The sequence below is a fragment of the Protopterus annectens genome, chromosome 1.part0 (assembly GCF_019279795.1).
Source record: "Protopterus annectens isolate FY-2018-M chromosome 1.part0, PAN1.0, whole genome shotgun sequence".
Taxonomy (NCBI): domain Eukaryota; kingdom Metazoa; phylum Chordata; order Ceratodontiformes; family Protopteridae; genus Protopterus; species Protopterus annectens.
This window is the reverse complement of record NC_056725.1, coordinates 1,885,246,775-1,885,265,813: the sequence shown is the minus strand read 5'-3', so window position 1 is coordinate 1,885,265,813 and position 19,039 is coordinate 1,885,246,775. Positions and strand designations below refer to the sequence as shown.

Below are 19,039 nucleotides of genomic sequence, written 5' to 3'. Positions count from 1 at the left end.
TTCCTGGCCTCAGAAAAAGACACAAAAAGCTGATCTGATTTCCTAATGTCTTTTGTTCTGTCTAAATAAAATATATGTTGTCTATGAACATCGAGTTTGTGCAACATATAATCCAATTTGTTGGTGTGATTAGGGAAGATAACGGGCAACTCAAAGACTTGATTAATGTTAATCTCAGAACATACTTTAGGCAAAAAGGATGGATTTGTCCCGAGAGATACTCTATGAGCATGGAACACCATATAAGGGGGCTTGATGGATAGGGCTTGGAGCTCTGACACACTGCAGGCTGAAGTGATGGCTACTAGGAAGATAGTTTTCCACGATAGAAATTTTAGTTCACAAGATGATGCAGGCTCAAAAGGAGGAAGAATGATGCGAGATAACATAAAATTCATATTCCAGGGAGAGTAAGGGGTCTTCATGGGAGGCCTCATGTGAAAAGAACCTTTTAGAAAAGCCTTAGACAATTGGTGAGCCATAATATTCAAACCATCGATTCCTAGATGGAAATTAGATCTAGCAGCTAATTGTACTCGCACTGTAGCGCTGCTGCTCCTTTGGTGAAGATTTCTGTCAAGAATTGTAAAATAGAAGACAATGGTGCTTGGTAAGGATCAATGTTGTGGGAAGAAGCCCAAATGGAAAATCTCTTCCACTTACTACGATACAATTTTCTAGTGGAAGGTTTATGGGAAGCCAACAAAATTTGACTAGTGTCATGGGGAAGATTATAAAGCCTGGCTATGTGGGGAATTGGAGCAGCCAAGCGGTTAGCTTCAGTGTCTGCAAGGATGGATGAAGATCCCCTGATGGATGTGTCAATAAGCCCGGAATTGGGTCCAGGATCCATGGGTCTTCCAGAATGTGATGGTAAAGAAATGGAAACCAAATCTGCCGAGGCCAATGAGGGGCTATAAGGATGATCGTCCGTCCCAGCGACTTTGCTTTCTGTAAGAATATGGGTATCAAGGGAATTGGTGGAAATGCATAGAGGAGACCCGAGGGGCCAATCGTGAATAAGAGCATCCCTCGGGGAGTGACCTGGTGTGGGAATCAGGGCAAAATAGCTTCTGCATTTGTTGTCGATATGACTGGCAAACAGGTCGCAGGAAGGCTGGCCCCATTTGTGGAAGATCCTGTCCACAATTTCTTGTTTGAAAGACCATTCGTGGGGCAATAAAATTGCCCTGCTCAGTCTGTCCACTATGACGTTGGATTTGCCCGGGATGTGCGTTGCTAACAGAAAGCACTGGGATGACACTGCCATACTCTGAGGGCTTCTCGGAAAAGGGGAAAAGACTTGGTCCCGCCTTGCTTGTTCAGGTACCAGACCACTGACATGCTGTCTGTCTGTATCGCAATTGTCCCTAGAGGAAGAGAGTCCTGAAAGTATTGCAATGCTAGAAGTACTGCTCTCATCTCCAGGACATTGACATGCAGATCTTTATCTGTCCATGTGCCTTGGGCAGTCCTTTCCTGAAAAAAGCCCCCCACCCCTATCAGGGAAGCATCCGTGGTCACAGTGGCAACTGGAGGGGGGAGCATGAAGGGACGCTCTATTGTGATATGAAGAGACGTCAACTACCACTGAAGATCCTTCTTGCAAGAATTCATTATCAGGATCATATGACTCACTGGAAGTTCTTGGTAAGACCATTGCGTGAATAGAAGCCATTGAAGGATTCTCATATGCATCCTTGCAAACGGGATTGCTAAAATTGCTGCTGCCATCAATCCTAGAACTTTCAATACCTCGGCACCTTGTGCTCTGTTCTTTGATATCAGGGACATGATGTGTTGGCGAAGAATACAAATCCTTTCTGGTGGAAGACAAACAGTGGTGGCTGACGTGTCTAATTCTGTCCCTATAAAAACGATATGCTGTGATGGGAACAAGGCAGACTTTTCGAAGTTGACTGTAATGCCTAGCTGATCGCAGAGTGTCAGAGTAACCTCTCTTGCTTGAAGAAGTTGATGCCTGGTGGTGGAGGTAAGGAGCCAATCGTCCAAATACGGAAACACCTGGAATCCTAGATGTCTCAGGTGAGCCGTGACTACTGCCATGCACTTGGTGAACACTCTGGGGGCTGTAGTGAGACCAAAGGGCAGAGCTCAGAATTGATAATGACTGGCTCCCAGCTGGAAACGCAGGTGATCTCTGGATGGCCTGGCCATCTTTATGTGGTAGTACGCATCCTTGAGATCGATCGAGCACATCCAACTGTCCTTCCCTAGAAACGGGAGTATGGATTGTAGCATGACCATTCAGAACTTCTCTTTTCTCACAAATTGGTGGAGTCTGCTGAGATCCAAAATAGGTCTCCAGTCCCCTGTTTTCTTTGGAACCAAAAAGAATCTTGAGTAAGTTCCGAATCCTGTTTAGTCTGCCTGGACTGGCTGGATGACTCTTTTTTTCTAGCAATCAGCGTACCTCTATTGCTGCTTGTCCTGTGTGACTGGGTGGAATGTCCGGGATTTTTTTGATGGGAAGGGGCTGGGTGGAGAATGGTATGAAATACCCTCTGGAAATGATACTTTGTACCCAAATGTCATTTGTTATACTTAGCCAGGCTTCTGGGTACAACGACAAGCGACCCTTCCGACTGCCTCCAGAGTAGGACAGCCGGGCCTCCCTTCAGGAGCGCTGGTAGGACTGACCAGAGAAGAGATCTGTCACCCTGGTGTTGCGGACCCCCTATGTCACGAGGGCAGCGTCTCCCATTGAAACCCCCTCCTCTGTCTCTGGAAGGGGGCTCTCCACGTGTGTCTTGAATGGCTCCTTGGGCTTTCCGGAAACACATCTTTCCTCCCCTCTGACCTTTAGGAACGGGTCGAGTGGGGGTGGAAAAATGGACTCTGACAGCAGACACGAGTCTAATCCTCTTGCTCACACCTGGTCAAATTCTCCACCTTTGGCCCAAACAAAAGATGAGCCGTCAAATGGGGTATTCGTAAAGGAGGACTTGAAGGGTTCCGCGAAGGAACAGAGTCAAATCCAGGCATGCCTACGAAGAGCAATTCCTGTACCTGCAGCTCTACTCGAACCACCAGCTGCGTAAGATACGAGACGCATGGACGAGTTGACTATCGAATTGTGGGTAGAGTGGAAATCTTGTCGGATACACTCGTAGCTACAGCACCCTGAAGAGCATCTCCCAACTCCTTAAGGAGATCTCTCTGCAATCTGGTAAAATGTGTCAAATAGTTTGGTGATCAGAGTGAGAAAGTCGCTGAACTGAACATGCATTTCCCATATCTATTCACGATCCTAGATTTTCTGTTAGGAGGATGTCTAGATGACCAAGTCTCAGACATTTCCTTTTTGGTAGCTGCCGCTGCCACCACCATGGCATCAACAGGAACACCCTTGGTCAAAAAGGACTTATCCATGGGGGCAGAAATAAACTTATTAGGCCTCCTAGGAACAGGTTCCACAGATTCTGGTGACTCCCACGCCCTACGAGAGACCAGATCCATAAGCTCATTGTAGGGCAGAGACACCCAAGAGGCAGAAGGTTGAGACCTGAACGCCTTCAGGAGAACCGACTCATCCTCAGTAGGGCTCTTGGACTGCCAATCACCTCTCTGCCTAAGAATTTCAAGAATCTCCGCAAAGGAGATGTCTTCAGAGGGGGATCTAGGGGGCCCTTCTGATTCATCCAAGTCAGTGTCTGAAGTGAGAGACTCCTGTGGGGAGTCCAAATGCCTCCTCTTGCATAATCTCTTCTGGGGAACATCTTCAGGGGGAACTTCTGGAGAGGTCTCAGAAGAGCAAGGAGCGCCCTGTGGTGCTACCTGAGGCTCAGGGTCTCTACACTTGGGATGACTGGAGGAAACAAAAACTGACACAGGCACTTTAGCGGAAGAAGAAGCCAGACCTTGAGATGAGAAAGTCTTAGGAGACAACACTTGCCTCATGGCTTCGAATGCACCTCGGCTCCAATGAGAAGGAGCCTACGGATCCGATGGAGCCGTGATCTCCTCCCGCAGCGAAGCCGTGGGCTCCGAGCCCGACGTAGGAGCCAAGCTCAAGGCCCTGACAGGAAGAGTTGGCGCCGACATGTTGGTGCGACTATCCTCCCCAGACCCAACTGGAGAGAGTCGGCTCCTAGAGTCCTCGGTCTGTGCAGAGAACATCCAAGCAGATGGAGCCGGTGACACTGGAGCAGGTGTCGGCTCCAAGGGATCCACAATCATCAGATTAGCCCCCTCTGGCTCCGAAGGTCCGGTATGGCTCGGAGGAGGAGCAGACAATTCAAGAGTAGTGGTCTTCGGCTCCGACGGTTGGGTCTGAGCCGACAGCAATTTAGCTAGGCCTGGTGCCTTTAAGAGTTTCTGAACCAGCCGGTCCATATCCAGATCAGAAAGACTGGCAGGAGACCTGGAAGAGTGAACAGATGAGGCCGAATGGAGCAGTATCGATGGAGGTTTTTCGGCAACCGGTTCCAGAGCAGTGTCCCGGTTCCAAAAAGAACAGACTGTCAGCTCCGAAGGCAGTGGAGCCCAAGTCACCACACTTTGACCTTTTTCCTTTTATAGTCCTGGATTCAGAGGAAGATTTGGACGATTTGCTGGCCCCATCCTGGTCAGACAATGCCTCTGAAAAAAGGTTTTTGATAATACCCCTATCAAGTAACTTCCTCTTCCTTTCTGCAAGCACTCTGGTGGAAAAGAAGTGACAAATACTGCATGACTCTTGCAGGTGCACCTCACCTAAACAGTAAACACACTGCACATGGGCATCCATGACGGACATTTTCTGTCCACCGTCTGGGCATTTTTTAAACCCAGACTTTGGATGTTTTTTCTTCACTTCAGACATTTCACAAAATCCAATAAAATGGAACACACTGTTTAACTATGAGCTATTTTAAAAAAAAATCTAAACTAACTCACACAATACACACACACAGCCCAAAAAGGCAACTAATTGGAACACACTGTTTAACTATGTCAAGACAAATAGGATTAAGCAATCCAATAAAAAGAATCCCGCTAACTAACAACTATAAGAAGAGGTCCTAAGGCCCGAAGGCAAAGAAAGATTTTACTGAAGAAAGGGGTGGAACACAGAAACAACTATTTACTAGCTAGTAATATCTAGTATTATATAGTAATCAAAGATATATAAAATTGAAATATAAAACTTACTGAAAGTTGAAAACTCCCAATAATAGTCTCGAGCAACGCTGGAAACCAAGAGATCTGTGCCGCGGCAAACTAGATCTGAGGTAATTCCAGCAGTGCATTGTGGGATAAGGGGTTGGGTCTCGTGCTACCGGAGAACTTTGAGCTTGCTAGTCAGCCGTGTTGGAGCAGAGGATCAGTTCCGAACCCATCAGTGAAGAATGAACGGCGAGATTGAACAACTTCACATCACCCTGCTTCTGTGAAAAACTAAAAAAGGAGGAATGGCCATGAGAGCCTGAAGTTCAGACACTCTCTTGGCTGATGTGAGAGCTAAGAACAGAACACTCTATCATTTAGAATGTTGTAAGAATGCTAAACTAGCAGGTTCAAAAGGAGCCCAAGTTAATTTTTCACATATAAAAATGAGATCCCAAGAAGGCAGGATAGGATTTCTGGGAGGCCTGACTTAAGGACGCTTTTAAGAAACTGCTTGACCTCAAAGAGGCCAAAGGAGGAGTTAAGGGCAGATAAACAGAAACAGTTGAAAGGTGAACTTTAACTTAAGAATATCCCAAACCCAGCATGCAGCATATCACACAAATAAGAAAGAACCAGAGCAACCCCAACAATAGGGGATCCAGATTTCGAGAGAGGCACCAGAAAAAAAAAAAAACACTCATCCATTTGGGTATGTATAATTTTCTGGTAGTGGGTTTCCTGGCCTCCTGCAGAACCCACAGCACGTCCTCAGAAGAGAGGTGTCTAAAGGGAATCAAAACCCCATCACCCACAGTGTTGACAGGTGAGGCTGGATAAGAAATCCCTTGACTTGTGTGAGAAGATCCACCTAATGAGGTAACTTGTGGTGATTGCAACTGACCAAGTGATACAGAAGGGGGAACCAATGTCCACACCAAGAGGGATTTACCCCCAAGATTTTATCCTGCCCGATTTTTGTGGAAGCGGGAAAGGTATACAGAAACATTCCCATCCAAGGAAAAGACAAGGTCTCCACTTTCCAAGACAGATGACTTGGTACTCTAGAACAGAAAAGAATTTTTGTGGAAGCGGGAAAGGTATACAGAAACATTCCCATCCAAGGAAAAGACAAGGTCTCCACTTTCCAAGACAGATGACTTGGTACTCTGGAACAGAAGAGAGGAATCAGTCTGTTCAGAGGGAAGAAAACATGATCTACCAGAGGAATACCTACCAGTGGACTATGTCCAGGAACACATCTCTGTGAAGCATCCATTCATAAGCCTGTGTGCTACACTTGCTCAATGAGTCAGCCACTATATTGTGCTCTGAAGGAATCAGACCACCTGAAAAGTCTCTTGATACTGCCTAGCTAGATCGCATGCTTGAAAAGCTAATCTGCAAAGATAGGAACTCATGCCCCCCCTGCTTGCTGATGTACCACATAACTGTGGTATTGTCAGTGAAGACTTTGAGGAGGCCAGGGTAGAAGAGTGGATGAAAAACTTGCAAAGCCAAAAGCAGAGCTCCCACCTCTTATTTTGATATGATCAGACTGCTGATGAGGCAGCCAGGGACTCTGGACCTTTACAGGGCTGCAAGAGGCCCCCAACCCTGAAATTGAACTATAGTCTGGAAGAGAAGCCCTGGATTGAAAGAGTTGTTGAATACACCGGTGAAACCAGAGATTGAAAAAAGGAGGCGGCGGCGGCACAAGGGATTCTAGAGGGTGGCAATGTTAAACTTACACTGATTTGAGGTACCAGTGTAGTGTCCTCATATGGAACCTGGCGAGAGGATGCATGGGAATAGTGGAGGTCATAAACCCCAGAATCCGGAGAAACTTCTTCGCTGTAACAGAGTCATCATACACTACTGCAAATGATAAACTAAAAATATTAGCATAGGCAGAAAAACTTAGAAGATACACAGATAAATATAAAGGAAAATACAAAATAAGCAACTTATTGATGACCCAAAATAGTTTTATAGAGAATTGGGAAACAAGGTAAAAGGAACTGAAAGGCCACCAAAAAAGGAAGAAATAGATACATTTTGGAGAAATATTTATGAATATCCTGTGGAACATAAAGATATTAAATGGAAAGAAGAACTAAAAGAAAGAAAGTTGTTGTTCAAATGTACAGGATATGAAATAGGATGAAGTAACAGCCAGAGAGATTGAAACAGAGTTAAGAAAAGCCTCTAACTGAAAAAACCCAGGCCCAGATGCACTACCTAACTTCTGGCTAAAAGTATTAACATCTTTGCACAAAGATTTAGCCATGAGTAAGAACCATTTACATGCACACCCCGAAGAGACACCAGCATGGTTAACAGGAAAAACAATGCTCCTGCTTAACAGTGAACATGCAAGCTACCCTAAAAACTATAGACCAATAACTTGCCTTCCAACTGCATATAAATTATACACTGGAATGGATGCAGACAAGGGTTTATAGTAACTTAGAAGAAAACTCAATTATGGCAACAGAACAAAAGCGCAATAAAAAAAGTCATATGGAATAAAGGATTGCTTGTTTTTAAAGTTGTAGTGGAGAACTGTAAAAAGAGGAAGAATCTAAGTATGGCATGGGCAGACTACAAAAAAGCATTTGACAGTATTTCACATTCATGGATACAAAAGTGATTAAAAATGTACAAGATAAACCATACATTGATAAACTCAGTCACAGCCACCATGAGACAGTGGCAAACCACTTTGCAGTTATGCCATGATAAAGGACAAATTATTATTCCAGGGATAAAAATCCAAAGGGGGATATTCCAGAGTGACTGTCACTGCTGCTCATTTGCCTTGCCCTTTACCCATTAAACTGTCTGCTTAACAGATTAGGTCATTGCTATAATTTGGCTCCCAGAAAGCAACAAAGTGTAAATACTTCTCATGTTCTCTTTTGTTGACTGTATAAAACTGTATAGCTCATCAGATGAGGAACTGAAAGCACAACTGCAAGCAGTCAAAACTTTTTCAGATGATGTAAGAATGTCATTTGGTCTTGATAAATGTGCAAAAACAACCTTTAAAGCAGGAAAGCTGCAGTTTGGGAATGTGATACAAAAAAACTTGAGCAAGATGGAGTGTATAAAAATTTGGGAATTGAAAGATGAACAACACATGAACAAATGTGAATAAAACTCAGTAAGGAATATTTTAGAAGACTTAAATTAATCCTGAAAACAGCATTGACATCTAGGAACAAAGTTCAAGGTATAAATCAGTTTGCTCTTCCTGTTCCTTACAGTTTTGGAGTGACTGATTTACCCCAAAAGGTGCTGACTAGATTAGACAGAAAAACAAGAAGGATGCTTCATGCTCATCAAATGATTTATAAAAATGAGTGCATACCAAATTTATATATTCCCCGTTCCGAAAGAGGTATGGGCTTCCTTGAAATTGATTACATGTATAAATCTGCAATCATGGGACTGCATACATATCTGCTGACCTCAACACCCAAACATAGTGAAAGTTTTGAAATATGAGGAGAATAAATCTAAGATGACTTCCCTTCTTAGTCTAACAGAAGCACATCGGTGTCAAGCAGGAATGGAAATCAAACCAGAAAGTACATAAAAATCAGGCAGCAACTGAACGTGCCAAATAAAAAAAAAAAAAACAAAAGAATACATGGTGAAGGATCAGATAAGAAGGCAAGAAATAAGGAAAATGCATAAATATAGCTGAAAGTACAGAAAACTCCTGCAACAACCTCATGCTGATTAGGAAAGAACACAGGAATGGTTAAGCAGAGGCAAATTCAAACCAAAGGATAAAAAGTTAATACTGGCGGCCCAAGACAGTTACAAGGTTCATTGAACATGTAGGAGAAACAGACAAATGTAGGTTTTATAAAACAGAACTGGAAACAGTTGCACACGTTGATGGGCTGTGACATACTAATGGCAGAAGCACTATACATTGAAAGGCATAATAATGTGGCCAGACTGTTGCACCAGGGATTGTGCAAACATTGTAATACTGAAGCAGGTGAAAACACTGGAAATATGAGCCACAAAGCATCATAGAAAATGAAGCCTACATCACATGGGGATCATCCATTAACAACAGTTCAAAATATGGATGAGAGAAAACCAGACATAGTGGTCCATGAAAAGAAGAAAAAAGTAGCATTGATCATTGAAATCGCTACACCCAGTGACTATAGTGTCCACTGTACAGAGAGAGAGAGTCATAAAATATCAGGATTTGGAGGCAGAAATGAGAACAATGCGGAAGAAAGATACCCAGACAGTTCCAATAGTCATAGGAGCAATGGGTCTTATAAAAAAGAATCTACAATCATATTTAGATATGTTACTGACGCATGCAATCCCATACGAATTGCAGGAGGAGTCATTACTGGGCACAGTGCAGGTGTTGCGAAGAGCGCTTCTGGCTGACATCAAAGACTGAAACAATACTAATTTCTTGAACTTTAATCATACTTTGACTTGGGCATGGGGTCCATTCCCATCATGGTATTAGAAACCCAAAATGTTTGAAGCAATTAAAGGGAACCTAGCGAGAAGAAGCATAGGATTAATGAAGGCCATAAACCACAGAATCCAGAGAAACTCCCTGGTTGTAAAGAGAGGGTAGAGGAAAAAGGTTGTCAGAAACAAAACCTTTTGAACAGAGAGAGAAGCCAACATGGGAAGAGCCTGAAGCTGGCACCCCAGGAAAATATGATCCTGGGAGGGCATCAGAACAGTGGTAAAGTGCAGATCCTGAAGTAGACTGCTGGGAGAGGGAGCCTTAATGAGTAGGTTGTCCAGATAGCGTAAAATCTGTATCTCCTGAAATATGCAATTTTATTTATTTTACATTTATTGACTGGGCTAGTCTAACTGGATATATGTCCATTTTCAGTAGAGGTCCGAGGAGAAAAGCTCCAACAAAAAAAAAACACACTATCATTTATACTATGTGACATTTACAAATACAGCTAAATTTACAGATAATTATCCCATTCATAACATTTTGTTGTATTTCTGTAAACAGAATCATGGTACATTTCAGCTATGGTTAGCCATTCAAATATTTAGCTAATAAAATTTAAATATATGAGAATACTCTCTTTGTAGTTAACAGAAAAAGTAGCTAGCGTATACACTCTCTTAGTAGTTAACAGAAAAATAACTAGTTTATACAGGTACGGTGTGTTTAGTACTCTGGGAAAAGTTGAGGTAGTTAGTCCAGGTTAGAACAAGGGCATAGCCACTGAGATTTAAGGTATGGCTTCAATTTGCTTTTAAATAGTGTTGTAGAGGTAAGGGTGGTTAGGTCTTCTGGGAGGGATTTCCAGGTTCTGCACACAGTATTAGCGAACAAGGAGTCACCAGCCATATTGTTAGCTTTACCTATTTGTACAAGCAGTTTATTTGATGAGCATAGGGTTGTTATAGGGGGTGATTAGGTTAGTAAGTATTGGTTTGTTAGTAGGTTAGTACAGGATCTTGTGGGCAACGGTTAACTGGTTAAATAGTATAATATTTGGCAATTCTAGCCATTCTAGCTGCTTAAGATTATCACAATGATGGGCTCTGAAGGCAGACCCAATTGCAAATCTGGCAATATTATATTATTGTAGGAGATTGCTAGCTTGTTGAGGTTGTTTTTACATAGTTTCGTATATATAGGCGAGGCATAGAGAAGGGTAGAGATTAAGTGGGTATGGGCAATGGTGGTCCTGGCTAGTGGAGTCAAAAAGGGTTTAATCCTGTATAGGGATCCTACTTTTTTGTTGACTGTTTTTATAGTACTGTTAAATATGGGAATCAAAGGTGAGGTTGTTGTCAATTAGAACCCCAAGAAGTTTAGTAGTAGAATCAAGAGATATAATAGTACCATTGTTTGATGTCACAGTAAAATTAAGTGGGGAGGCCCTACGGGTGGGAGTAAATAATAGCAGTTTTGTTTTTTTGGGATTCAGGATGAGGCATCGATGTAGAAGCCATTTCTCGACTGTGTTAAACACATTTTATGTTAGGGACTGTAGGTCAGATGGTGAGGTGGCACAGCATATTAATGTGGAATCATCCACGTATTGGATACAAGTAGCTTGAGGTATAACAGAATATAGGTCATTTATAAAAATTGAGAATAGGAGAGGGCCTAATATGGAGCCTTGAGGGACACCAAGGGCAATTGGGAGGTGGGAGGATAAGTTGTTCCCCATATGACAGCCTGCTGTCTAAGTATGACTGGAACTGTCTAGAAACAGGTTTTTGAGTATATTTATGAGTAAGTGGTGGTTAACCATATCGAAGGCTTTCGAAAGATCAATGAAGAGGGCTGAGGATAAATAAAGCATTTGGTGAATACTCTTGGGGCAGTACAAATTTCAGAGGGCAAAGCTGAGAACTGAAAATGAGAGGAAGGAACACATTTAAGCATTTCCTGAATAGAGGATGAATGGGGATGCGAAGGTAGACATCCTTGAGGTCTTAGGAAACCAAGAAGGCTTGGGGAGGAAGAGAAGGATACAAGGTCTGCAGAGACAGAAATTAGAAAGAAGGGACCTTGAGAAAGGAGTTGAGCAGAAAAAGATCCAGAATGGATGTCTGGCTACCCTCCTTTTGCAGAACCAAAAACATTCTGAAGTAAAACCCCATCCCCACTTGGGAGGGTGGAACAGGCTGAATGATGCCCTGATCCAAAAGGGACTGCAAAACCTCTGGAATGTGAGGAAGCTGTTCCTGAGGAGTCTATGGAATGCACGAGAAGGGGAGATGGGATTTCCAGACCATAAAATACCCCTGATGAATGGCAGACAGCACCGAGGGGCCTGAGATGAACTGATAACAGTTAAGGACACAGAAAGGTGGAGAGACAGGGGACCTACCCGAGGGGTAGAACAGGCCAAATGTCAAATGGAGACAGGTTTGCCCTGAAAGGAAGGCTTCTGACAGGAAGAAGTCAGAGTGGATTCAGCAGGAGGAATATGCCTAGATCCCTTCTTACCCTTGGGAGGTGGGCAAGTCTGTCTGTGGTGAAAGGCAGACTTAGAAGGGTAATTCCTCTGAAATTTGGGACAAGGGGAGAGAAAAATATGTCTGAGTCCCTGCATGGCCTTATCATTATCATGAAGGGACCTAAACAGGTCAGCAGCAGCTGTCACAAAAAAATGTTTATTATCCAGATGGACATGCAAAATCTTGGCTTTAATATCATCAAGTAAAGCCTGTAGTATAGCAAAGAATAATGCCTCATCACAAAGCCAAAAGAAGCAGCCCTTGAAGCAGCATCACAGCAGCATTTTATGGAGTGACTGGTAGCCTAGGAAATGGATCTAAGGAAGGGAAGGGTTGAAGCCTTCCTATCAGAATCAGGAAGGTTAAAGACTACTGAAGCAACCTGAGAAAGAAGTGCCAAAACACACCTGGTCATCTGGGTTTGGTAATTAATAGCCCTAAAGACAAGGTGGGAGCCGTATATACTTTTTTTCCCAACCTCTCCATAGCTCAACTATCTTTAGCTGAGGGAATGAGCTCAGAAGGGAAGGCTTATAATGATTGGCAGAGGAAATTGAAGCCAGAGAAGGATCAGCAAAAGGGCATTTGCACAAAAATGTTCAATCCTCAGACAACTTGTAGAACGCGTCAGGTTTTTTAGGAGCTGGGAGTTGAGAATCTGGAGCCATGTAGGCAGCAGAAAAAAGAAGTGTCCAAAAGGGCTGCCAACAACAGGAGGAACAGCAGATGGCTTAGACAACTCCATCTGTAAACACTTACAATATCTTTTATAATGTCAGAGACATGGGAGCAATCCCATTTGAAGTATTCCATCATACAAGCAACAGTATCCTCAAAGGATAATTCTTCCAAGGGGGAGTCTGGGCTCACAGAATTATCTTCCTCAGAACCATAGTCTAGAGAGGAAGGAGTATGAAAGGAGTAAGCTAGGGATTCTTCCCCAGAGTCCGAGTCATCTGAGGAATCCAATTCCCTAAGCCTTTTAAGAGGGGTAGAAGACCATTGAGGAGCAGGGAAACAAACCCCCTTGAGGAGACCAATACAATTTAAGCACTGAATAGACCCAGAGTAAAATCCTGTCATTCATAACAGTAGTAATGAGTTTGTTTTTTTGTTTGTTCTTGAGCAGGGTCCCCCTGAAAGACTCTCAGTGGTTCAGACCCTTGGAGAGATGCGATAATCATAGTGAGAATCTCTTCCCTTACCAAAATCTCAGGAATCCCCCACAGCAACTCTGAAATATTCAGCCGTGGTTCTCCCTCAACATCTGGAATGGACATCAGAAAAGCCACACAGGACATGCAAGAAGTTGAATCCATGCCAGCCTCTGATGGTAACGGGCAGAGGAATCCGAGGCAAGCATTGGCCGGTCTTCGGGGCCTTCACCAGCTTCTAGGGAGATGTCCAGGGAGGCTGGACAGCAACCAGATCAGGCCTAACCAAACTTTTCTGGCCTTCTTCTTGGCAGATGGCTGACACTCGGGACGGGAGGATTCTGGCATAGCACCCTGGGCCAACAGCTGAAGTCATTGATTCTCAAGGTATATAGATAAGGAAGATAAGTAACTATGAAGTGTCTTGGGGACAAACACTTGAAAGATGAAGCCCTGCATATGGTTGTGGGAAGCACCTAAGCAAAAAACACACTCATCGTGAAAGTCTTTACGGGGAATTTGTCTTACACACTGACATTTTCGCTTTTTAGATGACATGAACACAAGTACAATACAATGAGGAGAAAGGGTAGAAAAGTAACCCCAACAGGGCACTTATCTGAAGATGACTTGTAGCCAACATGGCAGAAAGGCATTCAGACCAATGTTCAAGAATTGCATTTGAACTGGTGGCAAAGACATTCTAAGTAATTGTGTCCGTACATCACCTTTGTGCCCTATGCATTACTCAGGAAGCATACATGTGCTTGGGGTATAAAAATACCTATACAAACACTCCCAAACAAAAATCCTACACTTTCTAGACTTTGTTGCATATTTGGGAGCCATACATATGTCCTCTCACTGTTGTCTTATGAAGTGATTATCCAATCTCGCTTTCCAATCTTTTCTAACCTCCACTGATTGATTTCTATAGTTACTGTGTAGTATTTTATATGCCCTACTAATTATCCTTTTTTAACAGCAGCTTCTGCTCTAGATTCAATTAAAAACTCTACTTGGTCTTTTACTTAGGATTCCCCTGTCCCTCTCTTTTTGCCTATACTCTAACATCAATCACTGACAGGGAAGGCAGTCCCTAGCCAGCAGTTCAAATGTCTTCTTGGCTTCTCCCCATTCTATTAGCTTTCCCTCTCGAGATATTTGCTCTCAATACCTTGGTTAATTTGCTAGTTTTCTCCAGTATATTCCAGCCCTTTCTTCCCTATATTCTCTGTACCTATAATTTGCAGTGTGCTTGTAAAATACTTTTCAACAAAAATAGCAAGTACACTAAGCACATTTCTCCAACATACAGGATTACAAAAAAAAAATAAAATCTTTCTACTGTTTCAGAACATAGTTCCATGGTGAAAAGTGTAAGAGATTCAATCTTAAATAAATCTACAAATAGAATAAAACAGGTGTATGTTAGAAAGAAGAGATTAAGTAATAGTAAGCATGATTCTAGAGTGACTTTCATTACTAGGTTTACTAATGATAATAAAGAAATTTTTAAAATAATACGAAGAAATTGGCATGTACTTGCTATAGATCCCCATACTGTCAAGATAGTAGGTGAGATACCAAGCTTCACCTATAGGAATAGCAAGAACTTAAAGAGGCTATTGTGTATTGATCATAGGCATTTAGATACTAGGCAACCTCAGAGACATTTTAGGACTTTTGGTACCTTTCCATGTGATAAATGTAATATGTGTGGAATGATTAATGACACTCAGGTGTTTTTACTTCCCACAGTGGAATACGAGTTTAAACCTAGGTTTTTTGCTTCTTGTGATGATGTTAATCTTATATATTTAGCTACTTGCGATCCGTGTCAGGCCTTTTATGTAGGCATGACAACAAGGAGGCTTAAAGATAGGATTTATAATCATGTATATGATATCAGGAAGTTGAACCAACAAAATGCTTTGGCTAAACACATAATGGCTTATGAAGGCCATAGGTTTAAATTTAGGGTGTTACAGTTAGTGACCCTTAATAAGAGAGGGGGACATAATATGAACCATTTGGAGACTATAGAACGCCAATGGATTTTTAAGTTACGAGCACGTCAGGATCCAGGGCTCATTCAGTATATAACCATTAAACCTATTCTTGAGGCACGTAGACTTAGATAAAATAATAAAACTTTTATGGGCAAAAGTGCAATAGAAGGATAATGGGACAGGGTAGTAGTATAACTACTCATACACATTTTTATTTATTTATTTATTTATTTATCAAGCTTAATATTTATTTATATCATTATATATTTTTTGCAAATTATTATTATTAGTTAAATATTGATTTATTAGTATAAATTATTATGAGTTTATGAACATATTTGGAGATTTTTATATTATGCTGTTGTAGTATTCTTATCTCAAAAAATATATGGAAATATACGTTTAATTTATCCACCTTTATATACATTTCATGTATTTCCATGTGTTTTCATATGTTATTGTACATACATTGTTCATTATATACGTTAGTTATTCAGTATATTTTTTAGATTTATAGTTGGACATCCTGACACATATATTGATATATATTCATGTAATTCTTAAGGAATTAAATAGTTGTAGATATAGGATATAGCTGAGGTCTCCACAGTTATGAAGTTGACTTTTGTTAATATTTTACATATGTATGAAATAGATATATGAAATATGCATACATTTTATATGATATTTAAGATTAATTTACTACATTCTGCAATTGTTTTATTATTGTTATTGTTCTAATATTATTATCCTAAGTGTTTTTTTAACTGTCCTAGTTCAGTAGCTCAATGCTACATTTTAAGAGCACTGATTCATGAAGATATATAGGAATTTTTAGTTTGTAGTATGGTTCTGAACTGACTGAATGATTGTTTAATTAGATGATTATGTTCAAGGTGGTTGCAGGATTTTTTAAGATTGGTTGTCCTATAAAAAGTGAGGTTTTGGGAATGTTTTTGAGATCTGATGAAGCGTACCTTGGCAGTACGTGAAAGCGCTCATCCTTTGCAGATGTAATAAAGCTTCTTTGTTTTTCATGGTGGTCCTTACTCATTTTGTCTCTTCATATGGTATTTTTTGCTTTTTGCTTATCGAGTTGGACCTTCAGATAGCAGCGGTGTCTTTTTCTTCAGTACTGTTTCAGAACCTTGTACGGTAAGCAGAACAAGTTCTTTGAAATGGTGATTAACAGCTCTTATATTACACTGCTTTTGACAACTCCTGAAGAGTGTGGAAGAGGGTCTGTGATCACAGCACATGGCTACAAATTGACAATCTTTACAAAAACCTATAATTTAGCCACTTTCCTTAACCGCAATAATAAAATTTCATTGTACTGTTAGACTCAGAACTGCAAGAATAATATGCAAGCACTCCTGCTACATAAAGTATTTAAGATGCCCATGACTCACACTGCTGCCATTTTATCTTAATGGACTAGGAAGACATTAAAACTTCCTTAATGTGAGCATGACTCATATAGGACTTGAAATGGATTCTGGGAAGGGGAATAGCAAACACTAAAACAAGATCACTTTATATCAGCCCTCATCTTGGCCATTTTTGGGAAGAAAAATTACTACAGTTTTATAAGAAGCACCTAGAGTTATTTTAATACATTAAAGTAGCTCAGAAAAAAGATAAAATGAAAAAACACACTTCAAATGTGGAGTTCTTCTGTGAGTACACTAGCTGCCTGAATTCTAGGGTGTCAGCATAACAAAATTACTTCATAACTTACCGAGCATAAGGATATCTTCCACTGACTGATATGACAGCTTGTTAATGTTGTAAGACCTAGGTAAGAAGAAATACTGTTTAAAAGCCTGTTTAGTTGTGTTTAGCAATGTCATAAATGGGTTTCAAACCTGGTAAATACATGACTCGTCTGTAACAGATGTGAGCAAGGACTGTATCAGATCATCTTTTTAAAACATCTTTATTAAATCATCACATTTTAAACTAACTAATTTACACGCATTACTCAAAAATGGTAATACTTTCCACTGCCATGGAGTATAACTAAAGTTTTTATTTTTAACAATGTTCATACACGCTCATCATTACATAAATTTCACAGTTCCTGGCTACACTCACTCTTATTATTCCCATACTGTCCCCTTATTTCCATGACATTTGCTCCTTAAAATTTCTAAAGCTCTCTTCTCCAGTTCTTTTATCTCCATTACAACATCCAGAGATTCCTTTATGCTGGGTATAGCTTTTTATTTGCTAGTAATTTTTTTTTCTGTGCAGTCAATAATATTAAACACACTAAAGCCTTACTATGTCTAGGCAATAGAGATCAATTCTTTAGCTACACCCATTTCATACCCCCACATTAATATCAAAGTACTCTGTAGGGAGTTTGTAAAATCTACCAACTCATACTCCCAAAAGACATATTTGAAATTACATCTATCCATCATACCTCCAAAATGTATTATCTATCGGAGAAAAAAAATTCTCTGAAGTCTACTTGGGGTCAAAAAATACCTATGCATGCAAAACCCCCTAAGCCTTCTGTTTTTTGTTGCATATTTGGAAGCTGACACATTTCTTCCGAATGTTCTTTTACAAACTGCCTTTCCATTCTCTTTTCCCAATCTTTTCCAACCTCCACTGTCCAATTCTTATATTTTATGCATCCTAATTATCCCTTTTTTAAAATAATGCTACCACAGCTGCTCTTAAACATCATGCCCCCTACCCCTTTCACTTTGCCTACACCCCTAACAATCCCTGATAGGGAAGACAGTCTCTGACCTGCAATCAAACCTTTTGCTTAGCATCATCCTACTCTATTATCTTTTGCTCATGAGCTACTTGTTCTCAATACCTTGGTGCCATTGCTATCCCCCCCAAATTTACTTCATCACTATCCTCTTCCATTTTGGCATACAACCTTTTGCTTAAACTATGTATACGAGCCTTAACTTTGCAGCTTTGATACACTCCTTCAAATCAGGTAAACCTAAACCACCTTGTTCTATGGGGATAATCAGTTTATCCAGCTTAACTCCTGCCCTCTTCCCCTCATAAATAAATTACTTCAACTCCTTATTTGGTTGAAAAATATATGCCAACCTGTACATAAGGTGAAGGGGACCAATTGCTTTTTAATTTTAATATCCATAATTGAGAGATTCCAGTTTCTCAATTTTTGCATTACCTTTTATTTAGCATTTCTCTACATATGGTTAGCGGCCATAACAAAATCCTTTTAAATCCACACACCATCATATCTCCCTCATATGGATATTGCTGAACTGAGTCATATGTGGGTAACACAGTTTACCGCCATAACCTTTTTTTGGTTTTCATTTATTTTATATCCCAAAAAGAAATGAAACCGTCTCAAAATGCTCCACAACACCAACATGTCCTTTCAGGATTTATCAAGTGCAAAATAACATCAGCAAATAAAGCCAATTTTTCTTGAGTGCCACACCAGTTATAGCCTTGAATCTGTGAACCCTTTATTCATTTTTGCCAATGGTTCTAAACATAAAGCAAACAATGGTGAAGAAAGAGGACACATCTGTCTGGTTCCTTTGTTTAAACACAGCTAGTCACACAGGAACTCCCCCACCTTAATTCTTGCCTCTAACCATTTATATATCCTCATTAACCCTAATATTTTGTCAGAGAATGCAAATGCTATCAATACCTACTCACAAAACTCTAAACAGACTCTAGGGAATGACTTCACCACATCATGTTCTACCAAAAATAGCAATGTTTTCTTACATTCTGCTTCCA

The 19,039-nt window shown here is 40.9% G+C and overlaps 1 protein-coding gene across 2 annotated transcripts in view; it reads right to left on the bottom strand.

Moving 5' to 3' along the window:
- Positions 1-19,039, bottom strand: part of NADK2 (NAD kinase 2, mitochondrial) — a 1,215,936-nt gene that overhangs the window by 233,063 nt on the left and 963,834 nt on the right. For both annotated transcript variants that reach the window (XM_044069966.1, XM_044069965.1), the window contains one exon: positions 17,019-17,074. In XM_044069966.1, coding sequence (XP_043925901.1) covers positions 17,019-17,074 — 56 coding nt within the window. The remainder of the gene's footprint in view (positions 1-17,018; positions 17,075-19,039) is intronic.